The sequence below is a fragment of the Excalfactoria chinensis genome, chromosome 1 (genome assembly GCF_039878825.1).
Source record: "Excalfactoria chinensis isolate bCotChi1 chromosome 1, bCotChi1.hap2, whole genome shotgun sequence".
Classification (NCBI taxonomy): domain Eukaryota; kingdom Metazoa; phylum Chordata; class Aves; order Galliformes; family Phasianidae; genus Excalfactoria; species Excalfactoria chinensis.
The window spans coordinates 107,236,305-107,260,369 of NC_092825.1; the positions used below are offsets into that span (position 1 = coordinate 107,236,305).

Genomic DNA, 24,065 nt, shown 5'->3' on the forward strand with positions numbered 1-24,065 from the left:
ATTCTTCCCCTGGAGGGCACAGCCACCCATAGAAGCTGTGGTGCCCCATCCCTGGAGGCGCTCAAGGCCAGGTTAAATGGGGCCCTGGGCAGGCTGAGCTGGTGGGGGGCAGCCCTGCCCACGGCAGGGGTTGGGTGGGTGGGCTGTGAGGTCCCTCCAACTCAAATGTGATGCTATGATTCTGTGATTCTCCCGTCCTGTCCTACTGTGCGATTCCCAGCAATGCTTTAGCTAGGCCAGAGCTTTACTGCACCTTCAGCTGCAGTACTACATAAAATATGTTTCCTCTTCGATATGGAAAAATGGAAGGGGGGGTGGGGTGGGGGGAAGGAAGCCAACATGTAGCTGTAATAAAGCTGCAGGGCTGACAGAATTCAAACTTTAATCAAAAGTGTTGGAACATCTGATGCTTTGCCTACAGCCTACACTTCTGTAGGCTACTGCTGCTGAGGGAATCTACTTTCATCTGGAAGGGGGGAAAAATGCCTCTAGCCTTTGTGGTTATGGAAGGAAGCCTTGACAGCGTGACCCCGACACCCCAGCAGCTCAAAGAGTTAACGGCATATTCAAGGACTCCAGCCTTTTTCTCCTTAGCCTCACGATTCAAGTCTCCGGCTCACCATTTCCGAGCCCATCCGCACAGCCGCTAACCCTACAGCCCCCCGGGCCCCGCGGGGCGGGACGGAGAAGGGCGGAGCGGTCTCCGCGTCCCGGCGACGGCGGGAGGAGGAGGAGGAGTCTCCGGCGGAGCCCGGGAGCCCGCTCCGAGGATGTCTCCGTCCCACTCCTCCTCCTCCTGCCCCTTTGCCGCGCAGCCCTCAGCCGGGAAGGGCCGTCGCCGCCTCGCAGCATGGCGAGCCGCTGCTTGCGCCTGGCCGCGTTGCTCGCCCTGGCCGCCTGCCCCAGCCGGGAGTACGAGGGTAGGGAAGGGGCGGCGCGCAGCGGGCAGCTCGGGGGAGTGGGGTCCCGGGCGGCGGAGCCCGCGGCTGGCGCTGACCCCACGAGGGCGGCCGGGCCGCGGCGCTTTGTGCCGTCGCGGAACGGGGATTGGGGTGAGCGGGTACGCAGCACGACGCCGGGACTGCGGGGAGCCTCGGGGCGGTTCGTCGGGTCTCGGTGTCTGTGTGGGATTGGACGTGGAGAAGGCTTGTCTCGGTGTAACAACTGAGAGAGTAAATGGGGCCAGGTCCTTGTGCGCCTGGTGCTTAAAGTACTGCCTTATGTTGGTTCACTTCTGCTTGTTTGAGTGTGTTTTAGCAAAGCTGGAAATAAGCTGAAATGTAGGCCCGCTTTTATGGTAGGAGAAAATCCACGTGTAGCTGTACCCGCTCCTCTAAAGCAGCTGTGTGTCATGGAGTTAGAGATTGCTGCCCTGATAGGCACTGCAGGTGAGGCCGGTGGTATATGGTCATCATTCAACAGGTGTGGTCAGCAGAGATCTGTGGTCAGAGCAGAGTGTGCCAGGCGGTTAGGTGTGGATCCGGGTGCAGGTGTGTTGGGGCAGATTGGCACTGCAGAGAAAACAGCCAGGTGGGGAAGGTGTCAAACAGTTTGCAGCTGTTGGGCAATTACGCTCACTCCTGTGCTGTGCTTTGCAGCCTGAGCCGTCCTTACTGCAGCTGTAGTTCTGGCCGTGCAGGGGCATGAGGTGGCATATAGCGATGGTGTTTGAGTCCCAGTTAGCTTTCTTGTTGTTTTTGCTGGCTACTTTCAGCTAGCTGCTTTCCAGTGCGAAAGATGCTTCTGTGTTTTTTTTCTTTACAAAACGTGAAGGTATTGGACGTGTCAGCTGCTGAATCAACAAAGACAACAGAGGTTTCTATCCTGGCATTTCTCACTGGGCTGCTGTGCTGCCAAACTCCCTTTATTTTCTTAGGAAGATGACTGAATGCCTTACTTTGCGGTTCATGTCAATGTTAGTCTTTGATTAGTTTGCAGAGGATGCTAATATCCTGTTCTTCTCTTTCTTTCTGAGAGGCCAAAATGGATGTTCTCCAGTCTCAAAAACCCACTGCTTGCATATCATCTTCAAGCTGCCCACACAATAGCCTGCTTGTTTCAGCTTTCAGTCATTTGCAAGTCCAATTCTCCTCTTATGCTTAATGTCAACGGCTCCAAACACTTTAAGCTTTCAGCAGCTGTATTTATGAACCCTTGAATTAAGGTTTCACACACTCCCTTTCTTTTGTGATATTTGTTTGGTTTGGTTCTTAATAGAGGGAAAACGGGATCTTTGTTCAAATCTTTATTCTTGCTATGAAATCAAGTGACACTGTAAATGGGTGGTTTTCCATTGTTACCATCTGTAACTGCACATCAGAAAGTTTATAAAGAAACTTGGCTTCATCAAATAGTTTCAGTGGGATGCATACATGTGTGGCTGCCTTGAATGCGGATTATACATGCATGTACTTTAATGATCTGTTACTGGGAGGTGGATGCTTTCTTGTAGGCAACACCAAAGTATCTCTTCTAGAGCCGCACAGATTGCTCTATTCACGGTAATGGATTGTTGTTCAAACACCAGAAGTATTTTAACCAGTTCTTGAATTCGTAATGTGATACAACTGGAGTTGTTAGTGCTGGATGCCTGTGCACCATTACCCTAAAGCTACCATGGAGAAGTGTACAAATCTTATTTTGTTTCTAGGCACTAAAGAGAGCCCTTATTGACACTTCCTCCTCAGATTCCTCTTACCTTCCCCTACAGACCTTCCCATCTCGTTCTTTCAGGTTTTCAGAGCTGTGAAAAAGCTATATGTGTCCTCGATATGTGTAGCTCAGGCTGAGCACCAGTGACTTCGTAGTGCTAGATGAGCCTACGGTTGAATGTAGGGACATTGTTTGTTCAGTGATCTGGGTGCGTGGAAGTGAAATCCATCAGCGCTGCGTGGTATCAGACTGTTGTACCTGTCTTTTTACATGCTTAGTAGATAGCTGTAAGGAAGAAACAGTGCATAACAGAAGTAAGGGAAAGTGGTTATGCTGTGTTAAAAAAGCAGCTTTGTATTAGAATAGGGACATTGTTGGGTGAAGAGATGCCACTTAAGGTCATCTGAAGCGTATGTGATTTTTATAGAGCAGCTTTCAAAACCTGTATGGAAATGTAAGCAACTGAAAAACAATATGTACACGTGAAACGCTTTTAAACATAAGTATGTGTTTGTATTAAAAATGAGCAGATGGAAGTCTGGTTGTGGGAAGAGTAGCTGTGTCACTGCGGGGTGAGGACTCTGTTGGTGAGTTCTGGCTCTCACAGCCACTGAGAGAGGGGCATTTGTTGCCCATTTGAGTTTACACTGCAAGTAGACAAGAGATACTGTTCTCCTACATATGGCAAGCTGTATTGAACTTGGCACTGCAGTTAATGCCTTGATTCCTATTCAGAGCTCCTCTCTGTTAGAGTGGACTGAAGAGCAGGCAGGGAGCCATCTCCAAGCCCCTAAAACAGCTGGTGTCCTGTATTGCCAAGGGTGGGGCCCCTTGTGTCAGCTGAGGTTTTTCTTGGTGCTTTTTTTTAATGCAGCCTGCTGTCTGCCCCTTAACCCTAGGTGACTACTTTTGTAGGAGCATGTGCAAGATCCCCTTCTGTCCTTAGTTCTGTGTGTGCTGGCCCCCTGAAGCCAAGTGCACTGATACTGCATGTGTAGAGAAGGCTGACCTGGATGTCCCATAAGCTGTCTAAAAACAGAACAGAAAGGCACTGCCTGCCCTCAGGTTGCTTGCAGGCCAAATAAAAGACAAAATAAGAATAAAAATCATGTGAATGCAAGCAGATAAGTATGTCCAAAGGCACAGCTTTATCCAGAGAGTTGTCCTTTTGGACCAGTTGACTCCTCTTAGATAAGTTCTCAATAGCTGGATGACTGCATGTGCACTAATGAGCAAGTCTTCTAGCAGCAGAAAAGCCCTGCAGAAATGACATCTGTAAGTGACCTTAAATGCAGCAGATGTCTTGTTTATATCCATCAAGAACATTGTCTTCTCTTGATGCTGCATTTGTGTTTTCTCACGTGAAGTGGGCCTTCCTTGTGAGCTGTAGTAATTTCCATTGAAAACCCACACCACTAAGTGGTGTCAAAACATCGTGCTTTTCTTTCTGTGTTGTCTGTAGCCTTCTCAACTCTCCGAAAGCTGAAGGCAATACACATAAATGGTAGCATTAATGAAATACACTTTTTTTTCCCTCCACTGTACAGATATGAACAGGATGAGTAACAACTGAGTTTCGTTTGTGGCTGATGAAAGTACAAGGAAAAATATTTGGCATGATGCTATATCAGCATTCTGTGGAATGAGCTATTGGATTGGAGAGTCTGTTTTCCTGTTGTTTTCCTGTTGTTGTTTTATTTCATTTTATTTTTGACACCATGTTGAAATTTCTTGCAATTCAAGTTACTGCAGATAAGACGTCTCGGAGGTGTCATTGAAATAGTTGGTATTTGCTGACTTGATTGTCTCACAGGTTATAAGATGTGTACAGATATACTTAGAGTTTTAGGTAGCCCTACACCTTGAACCCCTGTCCCATGCTGCCAGACAAGAAATTAGGCAGTGCAAGGGTCCTGAAAGCATTTTCATCAGGAGAGATTATTTAGGAAGGATGGCTCCATGGCCTACTGGTGTAACTGGAGTGGAGAGCAATGAGAGGACACCATCACTCACACTCCCGCCTTACCTTCCTCCACCCTGATCACACTACTTGTCTTTTATCCAGAAAGTTTTCCAGTTATCATAGAATCAGAGAACATCTTGAGCTGGAAGAGACTCACAAGGATCACCCAAAATCAAACTGAGAGTGTTGTCCAGATGCTCCCAGAACTCCAGCACTGGGGGCCGTGCCCACCCGTCGCTGTCACACAGAGCAGAGCTCAGCGCTGCCCCTCCGCTCCCTGTGAGGAGCTGCAGCCGCCATCAGGCCTCCCCTCAGCTCCTCTGCTCTGCGCTGAGCACACTGAGGGGCCCCAGCTGCTCCTCATTACATCTTGTCTTCCAGACCTTCCCCACCTTTGTAGCCCTCCTTTTGATGCTATCACATAATTTCACGCCCTTCTTATACTGCGGTCACCAAAATAATGCTGGTGATAGCAAGGATTGCTTGGCTTCGGACTTGTAGTTGAAGTGTAGTCTCACAGTTGATGAAGCTGTAAACTTTACTGTAATTTAGTATAATCAGTCTACGCCTTTTGTGCTACTGTATGAAGCTTATGAAAGTACAAGTGTTTGGGGTTGTTGTCTTTTTTTTGCTAACAGAGGTAACGAATTAAGTTTTCCTTGAAGTATTTTGCTAAGTTTTCTGCTTCTGGAATGGCTGTGTTTGTTGTTGTTTTATTTGGTTAGATGCCGCAAGATACGTGATAGGTGACGTACTTACAGTATGCTGTCTGTTTCACAAGGCACTCACTTCAGTTCTTTTTTAAAGCATTGAATTAAAAGCTCACCATGCAGAATACTGCAGGCTGGCTGTGAGTTCCTTGCTCTTCATAGCTTCTAACTGTTAATTATAATTCAAACAGCGCTATTAAAGCTGTTCAGACTGAAGATTGATGCTGCAATATCTTAAAAGTAGCTCCAAATGAGAAGTTGTAATGTAACGATTCTGATGTTTCCTGTAACTCAGAATAGCTCCGTAAGGGCTCTGCTGCACAACTCTAGCTTGTGCTTCTGCATCTCTCTCAATGAAGGGAGAAAAGGTTTTGTATTTCTTCAGAGACACTTGTGGAAGTCAATTTAAATTTACTCAAATTAAGGAATGTGGAAAGCTTAGCTTTACTAATATCTTCTGTTAGCTTTTCTGAATGATACTAACAACATTTTGTTGTGCTTGAGGAAGTAAATGATGCCTTTGCTGTGTGCCTAATGCACAGAAACGTGAAAGCGACAGTCATATGGAAAGTAAAGTTCTATCGAGTGCAAAATCAGGATGATTAGAAATCCTTCCCCCACCTCGCGTTATTCTTTAACTAGTGCTTCTTGGCAGCTGCAGGCTTTTTCCTCAGAGAAATGTCTAAAATTACATCTTCCTCCTAAGTTCTGTGAAGGTGGAAGGAGAATGCGTTTAGCATGAGAGCGCGTTCAAAGGCTGGTACCAGCATGGCCAAGTGACCTCTAGTGCATCCAATGCTGGGGCTGCTGAGCTGGGAGCTGCTTTCTTTCACCCTGTCCTGTGCATTGACACAAAATTGGCAGCGGGGATGGGACGTGCATTGTTATTGGTGCTGAATGGTGCTGTGCCATTCAGCTGGCTTTCTGCAGCACATCCCTGGAGGTGGAGGCACTCCCAGCTGCATCAGATCACCCAGCCTCTGCCAGCTTGTGTGACGGCAGCTGGGGAAAGCCAGGCATTTTTGGCATAGATTTTTGCCATTTGAGCAGATACCACTCGTACAACTTCATGTTTTGCTTACTGGATAAAAATGTGTCTGCATCTGAGAACAGACGACATAAGTGGGATTTAGGCTAGAAGCTGTTTTCAGATACCAAGTTTTGCTTGATGCTTAGGGCCTAAAAATAAATTAGTGAGAATATGTGAAATGATGGGTGTTCTGGGTTGCTTTTGTGAGATACCAGAGGGACATGTTGAGCTTTTCTCAAGGGGTAAAAAACCATGTCCAAAACATGCAAGATACACATCGTAATAATTCTTGATTGTATTGGTTTGTTTGGAACTGGTGAGTAAATACTTGTATACATGCATGTAATTCTTGGATTTGTACAGTGTTCATATTATGATATGCAGCTGTGTCCTTTGTGGAAGCACAGAGAAAACTTCTGTGGCTTTAGAGAAAAACATAGGACAATAAATTTTATGTTACTGCTATCTTCTGCTGCAGTGCAGTGGATAAAAATATACCTGTGTGAGAATGCTTCATGTGTGTAATTTGGATGACTTGGAAGCTTGTGTTACAGTGAAACTTTGTTTTGAAGCTTCTGAAATTACTATGTTAGAGTTAAAGAAAGAAACCTTTTTTTCCCCCAGTTGTGACAAATCTTAGATTTTACATAGCTTTGAATAGACGCGTTCTCTTCTACTTTGAGATGGAATTAAAGACATCAGATTTCATTCTTTCCTATTTTTTGCCCCTTTCTTCTTTTCAGGAAATGTCACTGCTTTTTAAGGTGCCGGATTTAGGCCTGCCCTACATCTGTACACTAAGAATAGTCTTGCAGTTTGGAAGTAGTCATGTACTCAAGCTTCTCCAGCAGTGCCTTGTCATGCTACATGGCTTACCCAAAGCCTACGCTTAACCAGTGTGGGCTGGCAAAGGGAATCTCTGTGCAAAGTCTGTCTCCTCTGTGGCTGTCCCAGGAAAGTTGTAACCTAGTAAGGTCTGTGGGCCTTACTGGTGTCCCACTGAGGTCTTTCTGTCAGACTTCCTGACAATGGCTGGCCAGATAGGGTGAGATGTTGCTTCCAGCTGCCACACAGTTGTAGGCCTCTGCTGATTACAGTTCTCTTTAAAGTTTTCAGTTTTTGGACAGTGCACTTAAAATAATGGCTTAATTTGCATCTTCCCATCCTGAGTCCATCCTTTGTGGCTTTCTAGTTATAATGTGTCACTCCTAAGTAAAACAGGCCGGAGTTAACATGACTCTATCCAGTTATTCCTGAAGATTAAAAGCAGGTTGGCTAGCAGACACCCACTGCTCTAGGCTGCCCAGATGCACTGGCAGTGAACTGATTAAATAAAAGGTAATAATAAACAATAGAACAAGTAACAAGAAGGTCTTCCCTGTAGTTTTCTTCTTCTGGGAAAGGAGTAGATGTGAGCAGCACAGTAGGTGATTGCATGTTGGAAGCACGGGGTATGTTCTTTGTTAATGTAATAAGAAAGAAAGATGAGTTCCTAGAGGTGTTTTCTGTGAGAGCGTCTGGCTGGTAATTTGCTTCACTGATTTCTATCACTGATTTTCATGTTTTTAGGGAGCTGGTTAACCTCTGTCTGCATCCCCAGTGGGAATGATTTATCTGGTGGGAGAGCACACGTGGAAAGCTGTGGCCGAAAACATTTGTATGAGGAGGAAGTACTGTTATTGCTGTTACGTGTGCCGTGCATCATATTAAATCAAAATGGGTGGGTGTGCTTAGTTAGAGAACTGCCATGGGAAGCTCCTGCAGCTCTTCAAGGCTTGAACAGTACGACTTGTGCATGGTTGCTTTTTGGGGTAAACCCATGCGCTCTCCTGACTTGTCTTTCTGTCTGCCTCATTGCTGCTTTGGTTACATATGAATGCATTTCTTTGGTACAGAAATTCCTTTATCATTTTGAGTTTCTCTCTGGTCCTTGACACCATAATTACGTAGGAAATCTGTATCCCTGAGAAACAGGAGGTAACCATAACTGTGAGCATGCATTGCTAGTTTAAGGAAATGTGAGATCAATGTCATCAAATTCTGAGTAGTTCTCTAATAAGAGAGGTGAACGCCTGCATAAAAGATAGCAGTGCTGTTGGTGCAACACCAGCGCCTTCTTATCCTTTCTACCAGTGCACTTGATGGTTTGCAGAGGTTAACTGCCTGAGAACTTGTTGATAATGTGTCCTGTGGTCTCTTCAGAAAATACAAGCACTGGAGAAGAGAAGGCTCTAGGGAGACCTCATTACGGCCTTCCAATACTTGAAGGGAGCATATAAACAGGAAGGGGGTATGACTACAAGGGTAGACAGTGATAGAACAAGGGGGAATGGTTTTAAACTGAGAAATGGGAGGTTTCGTTTAGATATTAGGAAGAAGTTTTTCACACAGAGGGTGGTGACACACAGGTTGCCCAAGGAGGTTGTGGATGCCCCATCCCTGGAGGCATTCAAGGCCAGGCTGGATGTGGTGCTGGGCAGCCTGGTCTGGTGGTTGGTGACCCTGCACATAGTGGGGGTGAAACTGGATGAGCATTGTGGTCCTTTCCAACTCAGGCGATTCTGTGATCTTAAATGTGTGGCATATTTATAAAATGCCTTAGATGTTTTAGGCATAAAATATATTAAAACACATACGTTGCCTGTGTGCAATAAAAAACAAGTTGGAGATCATCAAAAGATAACACATTTGGTTTATGGCTCTCTGTTTTTCCTGTTGGAAAACTAAACCAGTTTGCCAAAATGAATCAGTGCAGAGGAATTAAATGTAAGTCCTTTATTTCAGTAGCAATGTATTTTCATATACATAAGCCCCTCACAAGGAAAGTAGGTTCTGATTTACGTGCAGCTGACAGATATTGGTTTCGAAGTGCAGTTCAGTTCTAGATCTACTCTTTTGGCTGTAACAAAGTTATCCTTTGTTGCACAAAGACGGTGAAAAGCATAGGGAAAGGAAAAATTCCGTATTGTGGCACACGACACCATAAATTAATGTACTGCTAATGATTTTTGTGCTGTATAGGCTGATGGCCGTGTTCTCCAGAACGTTTAGGGCCTGATTTAAATGAGGGCACAATGGTTAAGTGAGGCAGATAAAAGGCAGGAACATGGCAGGGAAAGGTGTAACAAAGACCTTGTGGCTGGGTGAATTAGCTGTTGCACTGTTTAAATAAGCTTTGACTGAAAAGCCCAGCACTGTTCAAGCAACGGCAACAACTTGTGTTATGGTTTTTATTTGCTTGAGTGGTTCTTTTATAACCACACTTTGTAAGTCACTTCTAGTTTCCTCTGAGGAAGGTGCTGTGAGGAATCACTGCCGTATCAGTGAGATACTCTGTGTATGAACAGGGGAGAAGGAAGACTTGGCAGGCTTCTCTTTATTGCAGTTTGCAAGTTCATGCAGGATTGCATCTCCTCAAGGCTTGTAGTTCTCAACCATCTACCATATGCATACTTCGGCCCATTAACCATCTCCTGAAGACTACTGAAGTCTGGATTGACTAAGACTATGAAGTATTACATAGGGGCACTGGCTGATGGATTGCTCCTACTAACAGTTCTTGCTGGGAAAGTGAGTTCTCTTGAGATGATTGACACCTACTCCTAATGTATCTTAATTTTCCCAATGTATCTTCTTTCCTTTCTGGGAAGCCAGCTGGATCAGGGATTTGGTGAAACAGAATGCTTTTCTGTCACTTCATGCTTGAGGCATTCACCCAGTTTCACGTTGGCAGATGTTGGCATGTTGCAGGCTGCTATGGAACTGGTTGCTCTGCAAGTGAAATATGCCAGAGAGCCTCTGTAGTGCCAAGGGGCAGAGGAGCGAGTGCAGGAAATAGCTCGTGTGACTCCTTGCCTTCTGCTGGGACTGGTGCAACAGGAGCTGGCAGTGGGGCACGGCCTAGCCCAGTGGCTGCACCCCCTGCTCCCAAGCACTGAGCAGAGCCAGGATGGTGAGTGGGGCCCACTGTGACCCAGATTGTTTGTCCATCTTTAACAAGACCTGAAATCTTGCAGTAGAGTTTTTCAAGCATTGATGTTTCTCTAACTGTGAAATATGATGGAGTCCTGTACTGTCTTTGTGAGGTAAAAAGGTCTGATCTTTGGTATATGCACCCTTTTAATGAAATAGCATGATGCTCAGAGAAGAAATGTGAGTGATATGACTAGAATTCAAACAAAGCTGTAAATCTGTTATATCAAAACATCTCTTTTGCTCTGAGTTAGGCTGCTTCTTCCTAAGAGCCTCTAGTTGCTGTCTTCAGGATGTTTATGGAGCTTGAACAGTTTTTCTGTACTGAACTGTATTGCTGACAGCCGAGATTGGCAGAAGTAGCTGTTAAAGGACTATATCCTAATTAAGTGAACTCTGTAGTTTGAAGCTTTTTGCCTACTTGCTTGCTGGAGTCAGTCATTCCTGCCAGACTTTGGTCAGTGATAGTGGATGTCAGCCCCCCTTTAGCAAAGGGACTCTGGGTTGCTGCTGAAGGTGGGTGGGACATGGTTATGAAGAGAGGATGAGAAGTCCACAGCATCTACTGCAAGGACTGGGAAAAAGTAATTTTCCATTTTCTTTTCATGTGTGTACATACAGATGGGCTTTGTATGCATTTTTCCACACAAAGGTTGCTCCTAAGAGTCCCTGTCTATCTGCTCTGACCACTTCTGCTGTTTCTGGTAGTTTTCTGCCATGTGAAGAAGTAGGGAGTAAATCTGGGAAACCTGGCTGCAGTGCATTGAGGTCTTGTATTTGTGTAAGTGATTATACTGGTATTTCTAGGTTTCTCCTTCACTTTAAACCAGCAATTAGGGTTCCAGAGATTGAGGACATTTATTTTATGTTGGCTGATTTACCTAGCACGTGACATTTGAAGATGCAGACTTTCGAAGCACTGACTTTGGCAGTAAGTCTCTATCTATTTTTAATATAAAGCTAATATTTCACATAAGTCATGTGATTCCAGCAGATATAATTTAAAGGAATCACCAATTGATCCAAGTCTGCTGTATCCAAAGCCATCAGTACACTATTGGTATTTTTTATAATACTCCTGTGACTTCTGTAGCCTGTATGTATCATTAGTGAAACTGAGATTTCCTCACCCATATTCTCACAAATGGCCATTTCTCACAAATGGCTGTGGCAAGCAATTTCAGAAAGAAACCAGTTTGTCCTCTCATTAGCAATGTGAGAACACGGAGAACATCTTTTCAATTGGGAATTCCCACTGAAAGGAATATTAATGAAAAATGAGTTGAGGTTTGGTGGGAGCATCTCAAATGCTCCTTTAAAATCTGCATTATGTATTCTGGCTGTAGCAAACTCTTCTGGGTTTCCCTTAGGATATAATTAACATTCATTAATTTAAACAAAATATGCAAGCCAGTTCTCATCGGTTGGTTTATACGACTTCTGTGCTTTTGGCTGTGAACTCCATTTTAAGTACTGTTTGCTTTGAAGCAATTTTTAATACTAGTCTTCAGGGAGAAATTAAATTTCTACCTCCTGAGTTTTGACAGCAGTTATTTCTTTTGGTCTTCCATTGATAAATTTGCTATTAAATTTGAAGTACCTGTGTACCTGGTGGGTTGTTTTTTTGTTTGTTTCTCTTTACCAGTTCCATCTGTTTTTCCACGTTCTTTGCTTGGTTTTTGACCTGCTTGCCACCATAAATGGCTCTAAGTCAATTCTTCAGCTCTTCATAGTGTAATGCCTATGTTTTTGATTTCATGTTACCTTTCCTAAGCAGTGGCAAAGAATGTGAAGTCCTGGTGTCCTTGGAAGTCTCTTTTCCTTCCAAGGGCTTCTGCAGTATTAATACCAAGCGCTCTTAATGCTTTCATCTGTTTGCAAGTGCATCAAATAGCACATTTTCTAGAACATGGATTTTGTAAACCAATGTTTATGCTTCATATTTCTCTGAAAAGGAATTCACTCGCATGGAGTTGGAACTTAAACTCTGATAGACCTCTATACTGGACTTGCATTTATGCATAAGAATTGAGACAATGCAAGCAATCAAATTAAAGCCATGATGTCCTGCTTGAACCAGATATATATATATATATATATATATTTATATATAGTTATATATATATATTTGATTATTACATACATTTTTAAAAGTTACACACACACACACATATATATATATAAAATATTTGTTTTTCTGAAGTGATGACTTAAACAAAGAAGATAAGGAAAATTTGTGCAGGGGAAGTCTTCAAGGGAGCTCAATGCCAGCACATGATACAGTAGCTCTGTGTTGCTTTCAGACACAGCAGGACTCTGAGATCACAGACAGGAACTTGAGTCAGTAACTTCACATTTTTTCCACTCTCCTCCTATTGTTTTTTGGGATCTTGTAAAGAATTTCCTATGGAGCACAGATAGCTCCTGATGCTGGCTTTCAAGCGTCAGGGTTACTGTCTTGATAATTAAAATTGGGATTTATTTGTGTTTGTTCGCTTTTAGGGACAGATGAGTGATACTGGCAATACACCTACATTGCTTTGTTTCAGTAAGATGAAACCTAACAAGGCCTCTACCTCTTCTCATGACTGCAAATTACTGAATTTATAGATTGCTGTGATTTTTAGGGTTTGTAAATAAGATCAATCAGGAGAAGACCTTAGAAAAGAGTGAGCCACTGGTTGTGCCTGTCTGTAGGCAGTACCAATCTTAAGTCCTGGCAGAAGAGGAGGGTTTTCTTGTAGGATGCAGATGGAAAGTTCTCAGTCAAACTATGAAACCTCTGTGGAAAACAGGGCCATGTGTTTGTAAAGAGTAGAATTGCTGTGATGAGCCAGTGTAGAAAACAGGATAGGTGAATGCATGCTGCAGGGGTATAAAACAGCTGGAATTTCCTTGATTGCCAGGAACTTTGCGTTTAGATTATGTTTTGCAGTCTGTTTGAGCAGCAGCAAAGCTGTAAATGATGGAGGTGAGCTGATGCCTGCCAGGATGGGGCAGAATCTAGGTTGAGCTGTAGGCAAATATGAGAGCAACAAAGAAACCTGCAGTACTTGTGGATGTCCACGTCCAGACCACAAACAGTGTATGGGCAGACTTTGTAGAGTCTCCTCTTTTATTTTATCAGGCAGAGTGAATTTTTCTGTATCAAGAGCTGTCTGTATTTTCCATGCACAACTCTGTAACTGCTGTAAATAATTCTTTGCCTTCCTGTTATACTTTCGCTCTTAGATTTAGGCTTAGACTCTCTGTGTGCTCAGAATCACAAATAGCTCCGTTCTGCATAGTAAAATACATTAGCTCTATATTACGTAGCTGTAATGGAGGGTGTTGACTCTTCTTAAATACATAGGTTAAGGAATGTGCATTGTGTTCATTTGGACCGATTTATGTTTTAGTGTTCGCGATGCATTTTTTCCTCTCTTTGCTAGCAGTTTGTGGTATCGTGACTGTTCCTGATCAGGAAGAGAGATGCTATCTTTATTTTTCTAGTATTATTTATTAATGAGTTCCTTAAGCAAAAATGGAACATGAAGTTCCTCACAGCCTGAATAAGGGGAATATTTTTTCTCCATTCTCTCCCATTTGGCTTCCTGCTGGTGTAACGTGTTGCCACTGTAAATATTCAAGGACTTGTTTTGTTCATCTGTTTCTTTTGGGGTTTTATTTTGTTTTGCTGCATTTCAGGTTTCTAGCAAGATTGCCATCAGATGGAACCTTGCAAAAGGGAAGGGCATATGCTCTTGGGCCTTCTCTTGACAGCTTACTAAAAAACAACACCAAAACTGACTACTTCCTCATTCTCTGCACCTAGTTATTTCAATGTTTTTGGACTCCATTGCCAGATTAAACAGACTAAACAAAACCTGACCATCCAGTCTGAAAATCAGTATTTCATGATGTTCATGTACATAACATTCTGAGTTTTCCTTTTGAAACAAGCTCCCAGCTTAACCCCCCGCAGCCCATGTGCTTGATGAGTCATTGTGGTACCTTGTGGGTTGTGCTGCTCAGCAATCAAGGGAATGTGATCCATGTGGAAGGAAATGAAGCACAACCTAAGATGAGTGATACTTCTGTTGCAGACATACCAATGTCAGCTCTCAAGTATGCCTTCATCAGCCTGTTTAGATATACATATATATATATATACTTTTTATAGAAATCAACACTTTGTTTCAATAGCAGAAGCTATTTTACCTAGTTCTTGTATTTTACAAACCTATTTTAAGCACAATGTGATGTATATGATAAGCAGTCCTGACACTAAACCTCTGGTTATACATTTGCAGTGAAGGTAGATAGCAGGGAGCAGCCTCTGACTGCATTAAATTCCCTGGGCTGCACACATGTGTTGGCAAGGGAGTTTGTAGCCTCTTGTGAAGTCTGCCAGCTTTTCCTTGACCGCTGCGTTAACGGCCTTCTGCCTGGGTTGGCTCAGAGCCACCTGAACAACTTCCATTCCTATTGCCAGCCTGCAGGGAGGAGAGAAATAACACAAACCAGCGGTGGAAAGTGTTCTGCTTTGGATTTGCTGTATCGAAGATATTGACATATGTACATAAATTGGAGTGAAGTTTAATGTTATTTTCAAGAGCTTTTGCATCCATGCTCTTTCCGTCTCACCAGTGACTTTTGTGAGAGTAAAGGGTATGGACATAGCCTGCCTTCTTCTGAGTATGCAATTTCATTGAAATAAGTGGGAACTTATGCTAGTAGTATTGTTTTCTGTGTCACACAACATTGCCAGCATGTGAAACAAGCTCATCTGAAACACCTGTAGTGCTTGCTGTCAGCTGCAGTTTCTGTATAGTCACATTAGGTCACAGATAGCAAGGAAAGAGATTGTCTTCCGGGAAGAGAACCTGTGCCTGCATTTTCCTAATCAGATTCATGATTTCTGACTAATTGGGTGGTTTTATTCCACAAGGCACAAGCTGCTGCTGGCTTACAAACTTCAGACATCACTGACCCCTTTTGAATTTGCTAATTATGAAGCTTTCTGCTCTGCATTTCAATTGCTCTTTCAGAGAGCTGTACTTTGATGGAATCCTATAGGATGAGTGTCTGTTGAAGCATGTTGAAACCTGTGCTTTAAAACGTGGTGTTTGCATTTTCATCAGGAGAGAGATATATAGCACTGAGGGGAGCTTCTTGATATGAGTTTGCTTTCTGTGCCTCAAGGAACTTACACCTGCAGGTGCCTTGTGGGTGTGCATGGAAGGTCAGGTCTGAGCTATCCATGTGTGTATTTTTGTAAGTACAGGCAGGGAAGTTGCTAGACATCTCTGGAACATCCAGGCTAAAGCATGTAGAATTACTGGAAAACCCGTTAACTTGGTCTGGGTAACTGAGGTGCATTTGGTTTCAGGAATATACTGGGTTCTGTGGGTATCTTCTATTTCTTATTTAATCACAACTCTTGTGGAATATGGGATGGCTGGGTTTCTGTGCTTTTGCCTGCATTGCAGAGACACTTAGAACTACTGATTGAGTCAGGTAGGAGAATGAAAAGTGGTATGGCCAGTGGGAACATTCTTTGAGGAAAAGAGAAGGCAACCATTGTCTCTTGAGTTGCAGTGGATCTGAAAGACGGCTTAAAAAGAACAGTCTTAATACAAGTACATTTCTGTATCAAGCCACCTGTGGGGAAGGCTCAGTGCTAGTCAGTATCTGTTGAATCAGCTGGCACTTCTGCTGCTATGTATTCTGCTTTGATTTCTGTATCAAAATAAAGTTTACATTTATTGTGGGGGATTTTTTATGCCTTACAGACCAGATGCTACAGCACACTTGACGTGCAATTGGCTTTTAAACAAATACTGAAATGCCTCTGAAGATGATAACATTTACATACGAGTCTTGCAGAACTGGGATGTTACATTCAGCCAGTAAAGGATGAGATTAAGAACCCAGCTTTCCATCTTTACTACCATCATAAAGTGAGTGCAAGTGTTATTACATGCAAAGTGAAGCTCTCTTATGTAAAGATCACGAATGAATTCCCAACCACTGTCCTCTGTTCTGAACATGAATAGAGAGCATGTGGAATGAGCCTTTTCTTTCCTCCCAGTAACAAGTGTTGCTATGTCTGCACAGCAGACAAGAGGCTATCTGGGCTCATTTATCTAGTTTTGTTTCTCTGTGTGCAACAGTACTGCATTACAGCTGATGCTGGGAATTGGCCTTAGCGCTGTATTTTTAGGGTTGTTTGGTTGTTTGTTTTGTTTGTTTTACATTTCCCAGCAGCGTTCCAAAATTTGAAAGGCACTGATCTTTTCTGAACTGCATATTTAAGTGAAGTTATGCTATGTTTAAAACTTCAAGGTTGAATATGACAAAGCTGCAACTGGCACATTGACTTTGGCTGCTGTTTTTTATCACGTGATTTTTTAGGTAATCTTTGTAAACCCTGTGCAAAAGATTTGGGTGGGGAGAGGACTGTAAGTTTCGATTTGCTTGGTACTTAACAAGGGAGGAGGATATACCTCTGTTCTGGATGAAGCACTTATTACAGTGTGCGGTGTTCTCTTGTACTTCAGTGACTGAGCTTGTATGTCTCAGGGCAGTGAACAGTAAAACAGTTTGTGTTTGTTTCATGAAGAAGCCTGTTGCAGTCTGTAGCATATTGTCAATTAATCAAAGTCAAAAGTTAAGAAATTTGCTTATTGGTCATGGAAAAGACAACTTTGCCTGGCTGATGTGCCTCATACAGCCCATGTTCCTCCCTTTTCTCTATTATACAGGATTTATAGCGCAATAGCGTGTTAAATGCTGTTCGTGTACACACCTGTGCATTCAGTATCTGCCTCATGGGGAACACTCCTGTGTGCATCCCTAAGTCTGTCCACATGGAGCCACTCATGTAATCAATGATGTCGGACAGTGGGAGCACAAGGCCTCATTCTCTTTGCCCATGCGGATAATCCCAGTGACCTTGATGTAGGTCTTGTGCTGAATAACACAACTAACAGTTTACATGGAGCTGTAGGCTTTAATGTTATTGTTTGTTGGTACTTTGTCTTTCTGTTTAACTCTTTAAAAGAAACCTAAATTGTGTTGATTTCTCTTTTTGTGCATTGTTGTTATGCCAACTCTTTGCATTGCTTAGGAGGCTTTGGGCAACCTGATCTAGTAGAATATGTCCCAACATGTGGCAGGGAGTTTGGAGCTAGGTGATCTTTAAGGTCCTTTCTAACCTAAGCCATTTTGTGGGAGTGCTTGTCAGAACTAGAATCATAGAATGGTTTGGGTAGGAAGAGACCTTTAAGATCATCTAGTTCTGACCTCCATGCTATAGGCAGGGACACCTCCCTCTAGACCAGGTTGCTCAAAGCCCCATCGAGCCTTGAATTAAACAATCCAATGGGAAAGTGCCTGTCTTCAGGTTGGAGAAGGTGCCAAGTTTTTGTTTGTTTTTTGGAGAAACAAGAGGGCTAAGCTATTCTTGATAGCTTTTCCAGTTCTGGCAAGAGTTGTGGTAGGACAAAATGAGAAGTTTGTTTTCCTGCTACAGATTTTTTACTGTACAGTAACCATAAGGTGTTTCTGTGGAAATTACCTACCCATTAGAAGGGTTTGCCTGCCATGGGCTGAAATGGCATGCCTAATAAACCTGGTGAAATTTTGGATCTGGTTTTCTGGAACAGTTCTTTCTATCTGCTGAGAGGTTGCACAAAGGAGTAATATTCTTGAGCAAAACTGAGGGAGGGACAGCAGAAGTTCTCTTTAAACTCCCTCTGCTGTCTGATAGCATTTGTCTTCCTTCTTTGGCTAAGCAAGCCCTGCAAACTGATTGTGGCTCTTGACTGTCAGACTACGTACTCTATTCTCAAAGCTTTTGCTGATTTATTGATAGGGAAAGAAGAGGGTGATCACTGAGTGTGGGCTGTGGTTCTGTAAGAGCAGAGTACCTCATCAGATGCTTGACATCAAAGTTTTGAGTGGATATAGGGTCAAACAAATGGCCTCCTTAAGGCTGGGGAGACCACTTGAGGAGGTTCTTTTAATGAGCTCTACTTATGCAAGGATCTTTACATCCATCAGCATGCTTAAACACTTAACTGCTACCACTCCTCCTGCCCTGTTTCACAGTCGTATCCATGGATTATATTGTAATTCAGCACAGACTACTGGATGGTCAGTGATGGACAGAACTGGGAGTTTTCTATTACCTTGCCTGCAGTTGCATTAAAACACTCAGCCCTAATAAAATGTTAGAAAAGAGAATGTGGTTGCAAACATGCAGTGATTATTCTGTGAATGAAGAAATCTCTCTTCCTTTTATAAAAAGAATCATCAAGTTCCACAGGTTAACATGCATCTGCTATAAAATTAATATGTTATTTTGTGAGGTTTTTCTTGTAGTCTGCGCGTCCAATTTCAGTAGGATTCTTCTATTGCATGTCCCATGATGCAGGGTAGCAAGTAGCTCGTTGCTTGTCATCCTTGGGAAGACCCAGTTTTTATACTGTGATAATTTTGGCACTTGGAACGCAGAACAATACTTTGTCCTTTCCTGGTTTGGTGGTTGAATTTGAATGTATGTAAGTTCGAACCTTTGACTAAATAAAAGATAAAAAAGCAATCATCATCGCTCCTGGGGTGGTAGCAAGGAGGAATTAGGCTTCAGGTCGGGGCTGATGGCTGCCAAGGCAGGGGCTGCCTGCTGATGTGAGCCAGCTTTGTTAGTGGGCTACTGCGTTTGCACACCTAGCTAGTTAAGGATGCCTCTGTCAAAACAACTTAGGTGGGGAACAGCATGAATATGGTGAAGACCATGTGAAGGCTGTAGAACATCCAGCACGGCTGTTGTGTAAATGTATGGTGGTGTAGATGCATCTGCCTAGGAACTTGTGATTGGAGCTGTTTCTTCAAGGCATGGCCCCACTCTGCTGGGTGATGTGAGAAGACATCATGGAAAGCATGGAAAACTCTTCAGCAGCTCCCTTGAGCTGTTATGATTATTAATAGCAATGAAACATTGCCTGTTAGTAGAGAAGCCAAACTACTTTCTACCTGTAAAATGATCAGGAAGTGGAAGTTGTCAAATAATACCTTTCTGGGTGAGATAATTTTGTTTTCACCCACACTACATTGTGGCAACTCTTGAAGGACAGAGCCTTATTTTAGAGCAGTGAACATCTTTATAAGACCAATCTTTAGTGAAAGGCTTTCAAACACATTGAATTTTGTCTATGGGAGGGTATCTAAGTAAGAGCTCGCATAACCTTAACTTGCACTGATATTTAAATGCTTAAGTCCCTGCACAGCAAAATTTGGACAACTTTAAAGCATGTTACCTCACTGTTTTAACTCTAAAGCTAAGTAATTAGATAAGAGTATCCCGATTTCTGACAGAATAATTGATGCTTAGCGGGGCTTTCATTTTACATATCAAGGTTTTCATAAAGCCCTCGGGGATCCCAGCGTAGCTTTTTAGTATCATATGCTCTGATTTCAAATGCAGTGGAGTTTATGTTGAGAAGTTTTTAAGATGACGTCAAAAATTCAACAGCAGCAACAAAGATAAAGAATCCAGAGAAACAGTTCCCGAGTGGTAGGAAGTTTGTGCTATATAAAACTCCAGATTTCAGGGGAGAACCAGGAATTAGCTTCATAAGAACTGAACTCAAAGCCTCTAAAAATTGGTATAAGAGTGTCCAGTGATAACAGTAAGCTTAGAATCAAAATAAATGTATTTTTTTTTGCTGATTTCAGTGAATGCTTGACTTTGTTCTTTTCTATGCAAGATTCTAAAAGGTTCACATAGCTGCAGTATTGGTGCAAGGCTTACATCTGAAATGGGGTGCACTTGTCCCTCTCTTCCCTGCAGCTCACAGGAGGCGCTGATGAGCAACACAAACTGGTCCTGAGTGCTGGGTGCTTGTGCCTGATGTTCATGTAGCAGGGCAAGATGAGTCATGGGCAATGCAGAGTCCCTTATTCAGGTGGCCCAAGCTCTCACAAGCAGTGCTGCTGTTGATACTGTGCAGGGAAATGCCCTTTTGCAGCAGGACCCCATGCATGCAAGTTTCTCCTATGGAACAGCTGCAGATACTGGACTGAGTTTCTTTCTGGCATTTTGATTAAAATGGCAGGCAAGTAGATCAGGGCACCTGTGTTTGCCATGGATTTCAGCTCATTGGCGTAGCCTACCAGTTGCTTTGCGCTGTTGTACAAGAAGAAGGGATTGCCTCTGCCTTGGCTGCTGGGGTGGAGGAGAATGGGTGCTGCCTTCCTGATGGTGGCTGAAGCTGGGAATTTAGAGCCAACGGCGCAGATGGAAACATGTACAGAGGGAAGCAAGCTGAAAAAAGTTGTGATGCAGGAATGATGCATTGGTTAAACAAAAAATACTGATGTAACAAAGTATGTTTTACAGATATTGGTAGGGTAGGAAGTAAAGTTTCATTGGTTTCTGAGAAGTTTGGATGTAGAGCCTTTTGGCAGAAGATGGCTTGATACCAAACTGTGTTCTTGGTATGGGTGTAACTTGTGTGCTCTGGTTTTGGTATGAAAATCACAGAGATTTTAAATGAGACTTGTTCTTGACTTACGCACTTTTTACTTCTGCTGATGGGCCTTGTGGCTTTTAACAGCCATTTACACTATTGGAACCACTTTATAGTGAATTCTTTGGAGTGTCCTTTCACTTGTTCCTCTGCTGCTCAGTAGATCATGGAAGTTGAGCTTTCCATAGCAGAGGAGCTGTGACTGGAATTGTGCATTGAGGCATTGCACAACAATATTCTGGGAGCAGTGAAAAAGATTTTTATTTCACTCGATTATCAAATCAATTCACCCCTTCCAAATTCACTATAAATTGGTTCTGCTATGAAACTGAGCTTCAGAGAAGCCCGTGCTGATACCATTGCATAGATTATTGCATTCTAATCTTGCATGTCTTTTGGCAAAGCTTTCTTTTATTAATTTATATTTCCTTTCTTGCTGCAGTTTTTTCTCCTTATTTTTCTATTGTAGGATCTGGAATTTCACCCCTTGAAGATGACGAAGATGCATATGCACGCAGTAGATATAAAGGTGAATGTTTTGCTTATGTACTAATAAGGATCAGCTGATCGCTGAGAGAAAGCTTCTTTCTTTTTCTTCTCATGGATTATAAAATCTTGCAGATCCAGCTCCATGTTGTTGCTGCTTTTATTTCCCCTCCATGGATTTGAGATCAAGGTTTACTTTTTACCTTTTTTCTTTTAATGATGGAAGTTAGACTGAGTCTCAGTCACCATCTCTTATGCACCTGAGTAAGTAACTCTTGCACTGCCTTGCCTTTGGAAGTTCAAGTTTGCAAGATCATGAAAACCTATGAGGAGCTTCTCTTCTTTGTGCTCCATACATTATAACAAAACCATCAATGATAAGCTGACTCAAAGCTTGGGGCCATTGATGGTAATGTATAGAAGTACATGCAAGAGAACTTGATTTTCATGACTTTTTACCCATAAAATTGTTCTAATTTTAAGTTAACTTGCTGTCTGAGATGTTAAGTGGAGTGTGTTTAATGAAAGAACATTTTCATTCCAAACAAATAACGTAGCTGGAGGAAAGAGTGGATGGGCAAACGTGCTTATGAAGCAAATCCAGGTTTTCTTCCATATTGCAGGTTTTGCTATTCAGCAAGGCTGAGAAGCTTTTTGCCACTACCAGTAAATCTTCCATTTACTATGTCAGTTTCTTAAAGTCTGTCTCAATAGCCCCCCTTCCTCTGCCAGAATTCCTCAGGAGCCCAAACAATGAAGAAACACCGCATTTCTTTTGTCACTTTAAATGGCAACTGTTGCTTTTTTGTAAACTGATGGGCGAACTTGTTAGAATTGGAGTGTACTCGTTTTGATTACTTGAAATCAGAGGATTTGGTTTCATGATGTTATTGATACCTTGCAGAGAATTAGTGTGCCTTAAGACAGAGGTAAGTTATAAAGCAATGCAGACATCTATGACTAGTAATGATAGTGTGATTATATCGCTGTTTTCATCAAGTTCTCACATTCCTCCCCATAAAGCACTTCAGCAGAAAATTTTGCTTTTGAACGCATGCAGATATATTTCTCTAAAGCTTTCTTTGTGTAAACTCATTCTTCTTTGCCTTTTAATGTGTAACCCTTAGAAAAAGAATACCAAAGATCATGAAGATAAATCAATGCCAATTAATGCCAGTGCAGGCAAGTAGTTAAAATGCAGATTCTGTATAAATTCCTTTTATATGGTGATCCAACATGGATTATTTTAATGTCAGCCAAAATGTCATGAGGGTAAGTGAAACAGAATGACTCATTCACACAGGCACTAAGAACTACCCTGAGCTTGGAAACTCCACTGCCAAATGTTGAGGATCAGACAATGTGAATCTAGGAGTATAAAGCATGGAACAGAAAAGCTTCACTCTTCATTAGCATACTTATTTAAGTTGGTAGTGGGGGGGGGAAGAGGGTGGAGAAGGACAAAGCTGGGGAAAAACGGGCTAAGGAGCTGTGTTCTGAGCTGCTCTTTGTATGTGCGGTTCAGCAGTCTGCTTATGGCCTATTGCTTGGTTAGTAAAACTTCCCAGTAACAAGTAGTGAAATTTGCTTAGCTTATGCTAACGTATGTAAGCAGTGCTGTGTTTTTTCTTTGCCCCCATGCATACTAGGCAGTGTGAGGAAGCACACAGGTTCATCTTTATTTTCATATGCAAACAAAACATTGCTGTTTATGGGGAGGAACTGACCTCCTAGCAAACCCCTTTATCTTCATCTGGATGTTTTTCAGCTTGCTCAGCTTTCCTGAGATAGACATTGCTGAGACTTTATGTGTCTGCAGTGTTTTCATAGTTTCTTCCTCCTTCACTGATGAAGCTTCCACTCTGCTGGCTGGGGTACCCTCCAGTGCAACAGGGCATTTTGCATGCAGGTTAGGAAGGAAAACAGACTGCTGTTTAAACAGCACTGAGAGGCTGAGGGAAATGATGCTCTAGAAAATGCTTTCATTCCTGCCAGTTGGCAGGGCTGCCTGGGATCATATTTTATGAGGAAAACCTTCTTGAGTACAGCAGTTCCTATGTTCATCACTGCCCTAATGCCAGCTGCTCTGAGATCCTTCTGTACATTTTTTTCCCTCAAATCCTATAACGATGAAACTGTAGCCCCAGCTGTAAAGTTAACGTTGTGGATTCAGCCATTTCTGCTTGCTGCCTGTTTTTGGTGGCTTCAAACACAACTGAGTCTTTGAAATATTTTACTACTAAATAATAATAATGCAGGGTATTTTATTCATAAAATTATAGAAGGCTTTGGTTCAAAGGGACCTGTAAGATCATCTAGTTCCAACCCCCCTGCTGTAGACAGGGACAAGCTGCCACTAGAACAGATTGCTCAAAGCCCCATCCAGCCTGGACTTGAACAATTCTAGGTCTGGGGCATCCGCAGCCTCACTGGACAACCTGTTCCAGTGTCTCACCATCCTTACAGTAAAGCATGTCTTGTTAATATCTAGTATCTAATACCTACCCTCTTTCAGTTTGAAGCCATTTCCCCTCATCCTATAACTGCCTGCCCTTCTTAAAAGTTCCTCCCCAGCTTTCCTGTAGGCCCCCTTTATGTACTGGAAGGCCACTACCACTATGAGGTCTCCTCAGAGCCTTCTCCACAATGTACAGCCCCAACTCCCAGCCAGTCCCTATGAGGGAGGTGCTTCAGCCATCTGATCATCTTCATGGCCCTCCTCTGGATCTGCTCCAGCA

General features: G+C 42.9%; 1 protein-coding gene across 3 annotated transcripts in view; it reads left to right on the plus strand.

Moving 5' to 3' along the window:
* The first annotated feature begins 727 nt into the window (after nt 1-727).
* The window catches only part of SRPX (sushi repeat containing protein X-linked), a 37,184-nt gene continuing 13,846 nt past the window's right edge, over nt 728-24,065 (plus strand). For 2 of the 3 annotated variants that reach the window (XM_072340511.1, XM_072340533.1), the window contains exons 1-2: nt 728-920; nt 21,311-21,370. In XM_072340511.1, coding sequence (XP_072196612.1) covers nt 851-920; nt 21,311-21,370 — 130 coding nt within the window. In that variant the 5' untranslated portion in view covers nt 728-850. The remainder of the gene's footprint in view (nt 921-21,310; nt 21,371-24,065) is intronic. The other variant, XM_072340522.1, reaches the window with a different exon arrangement.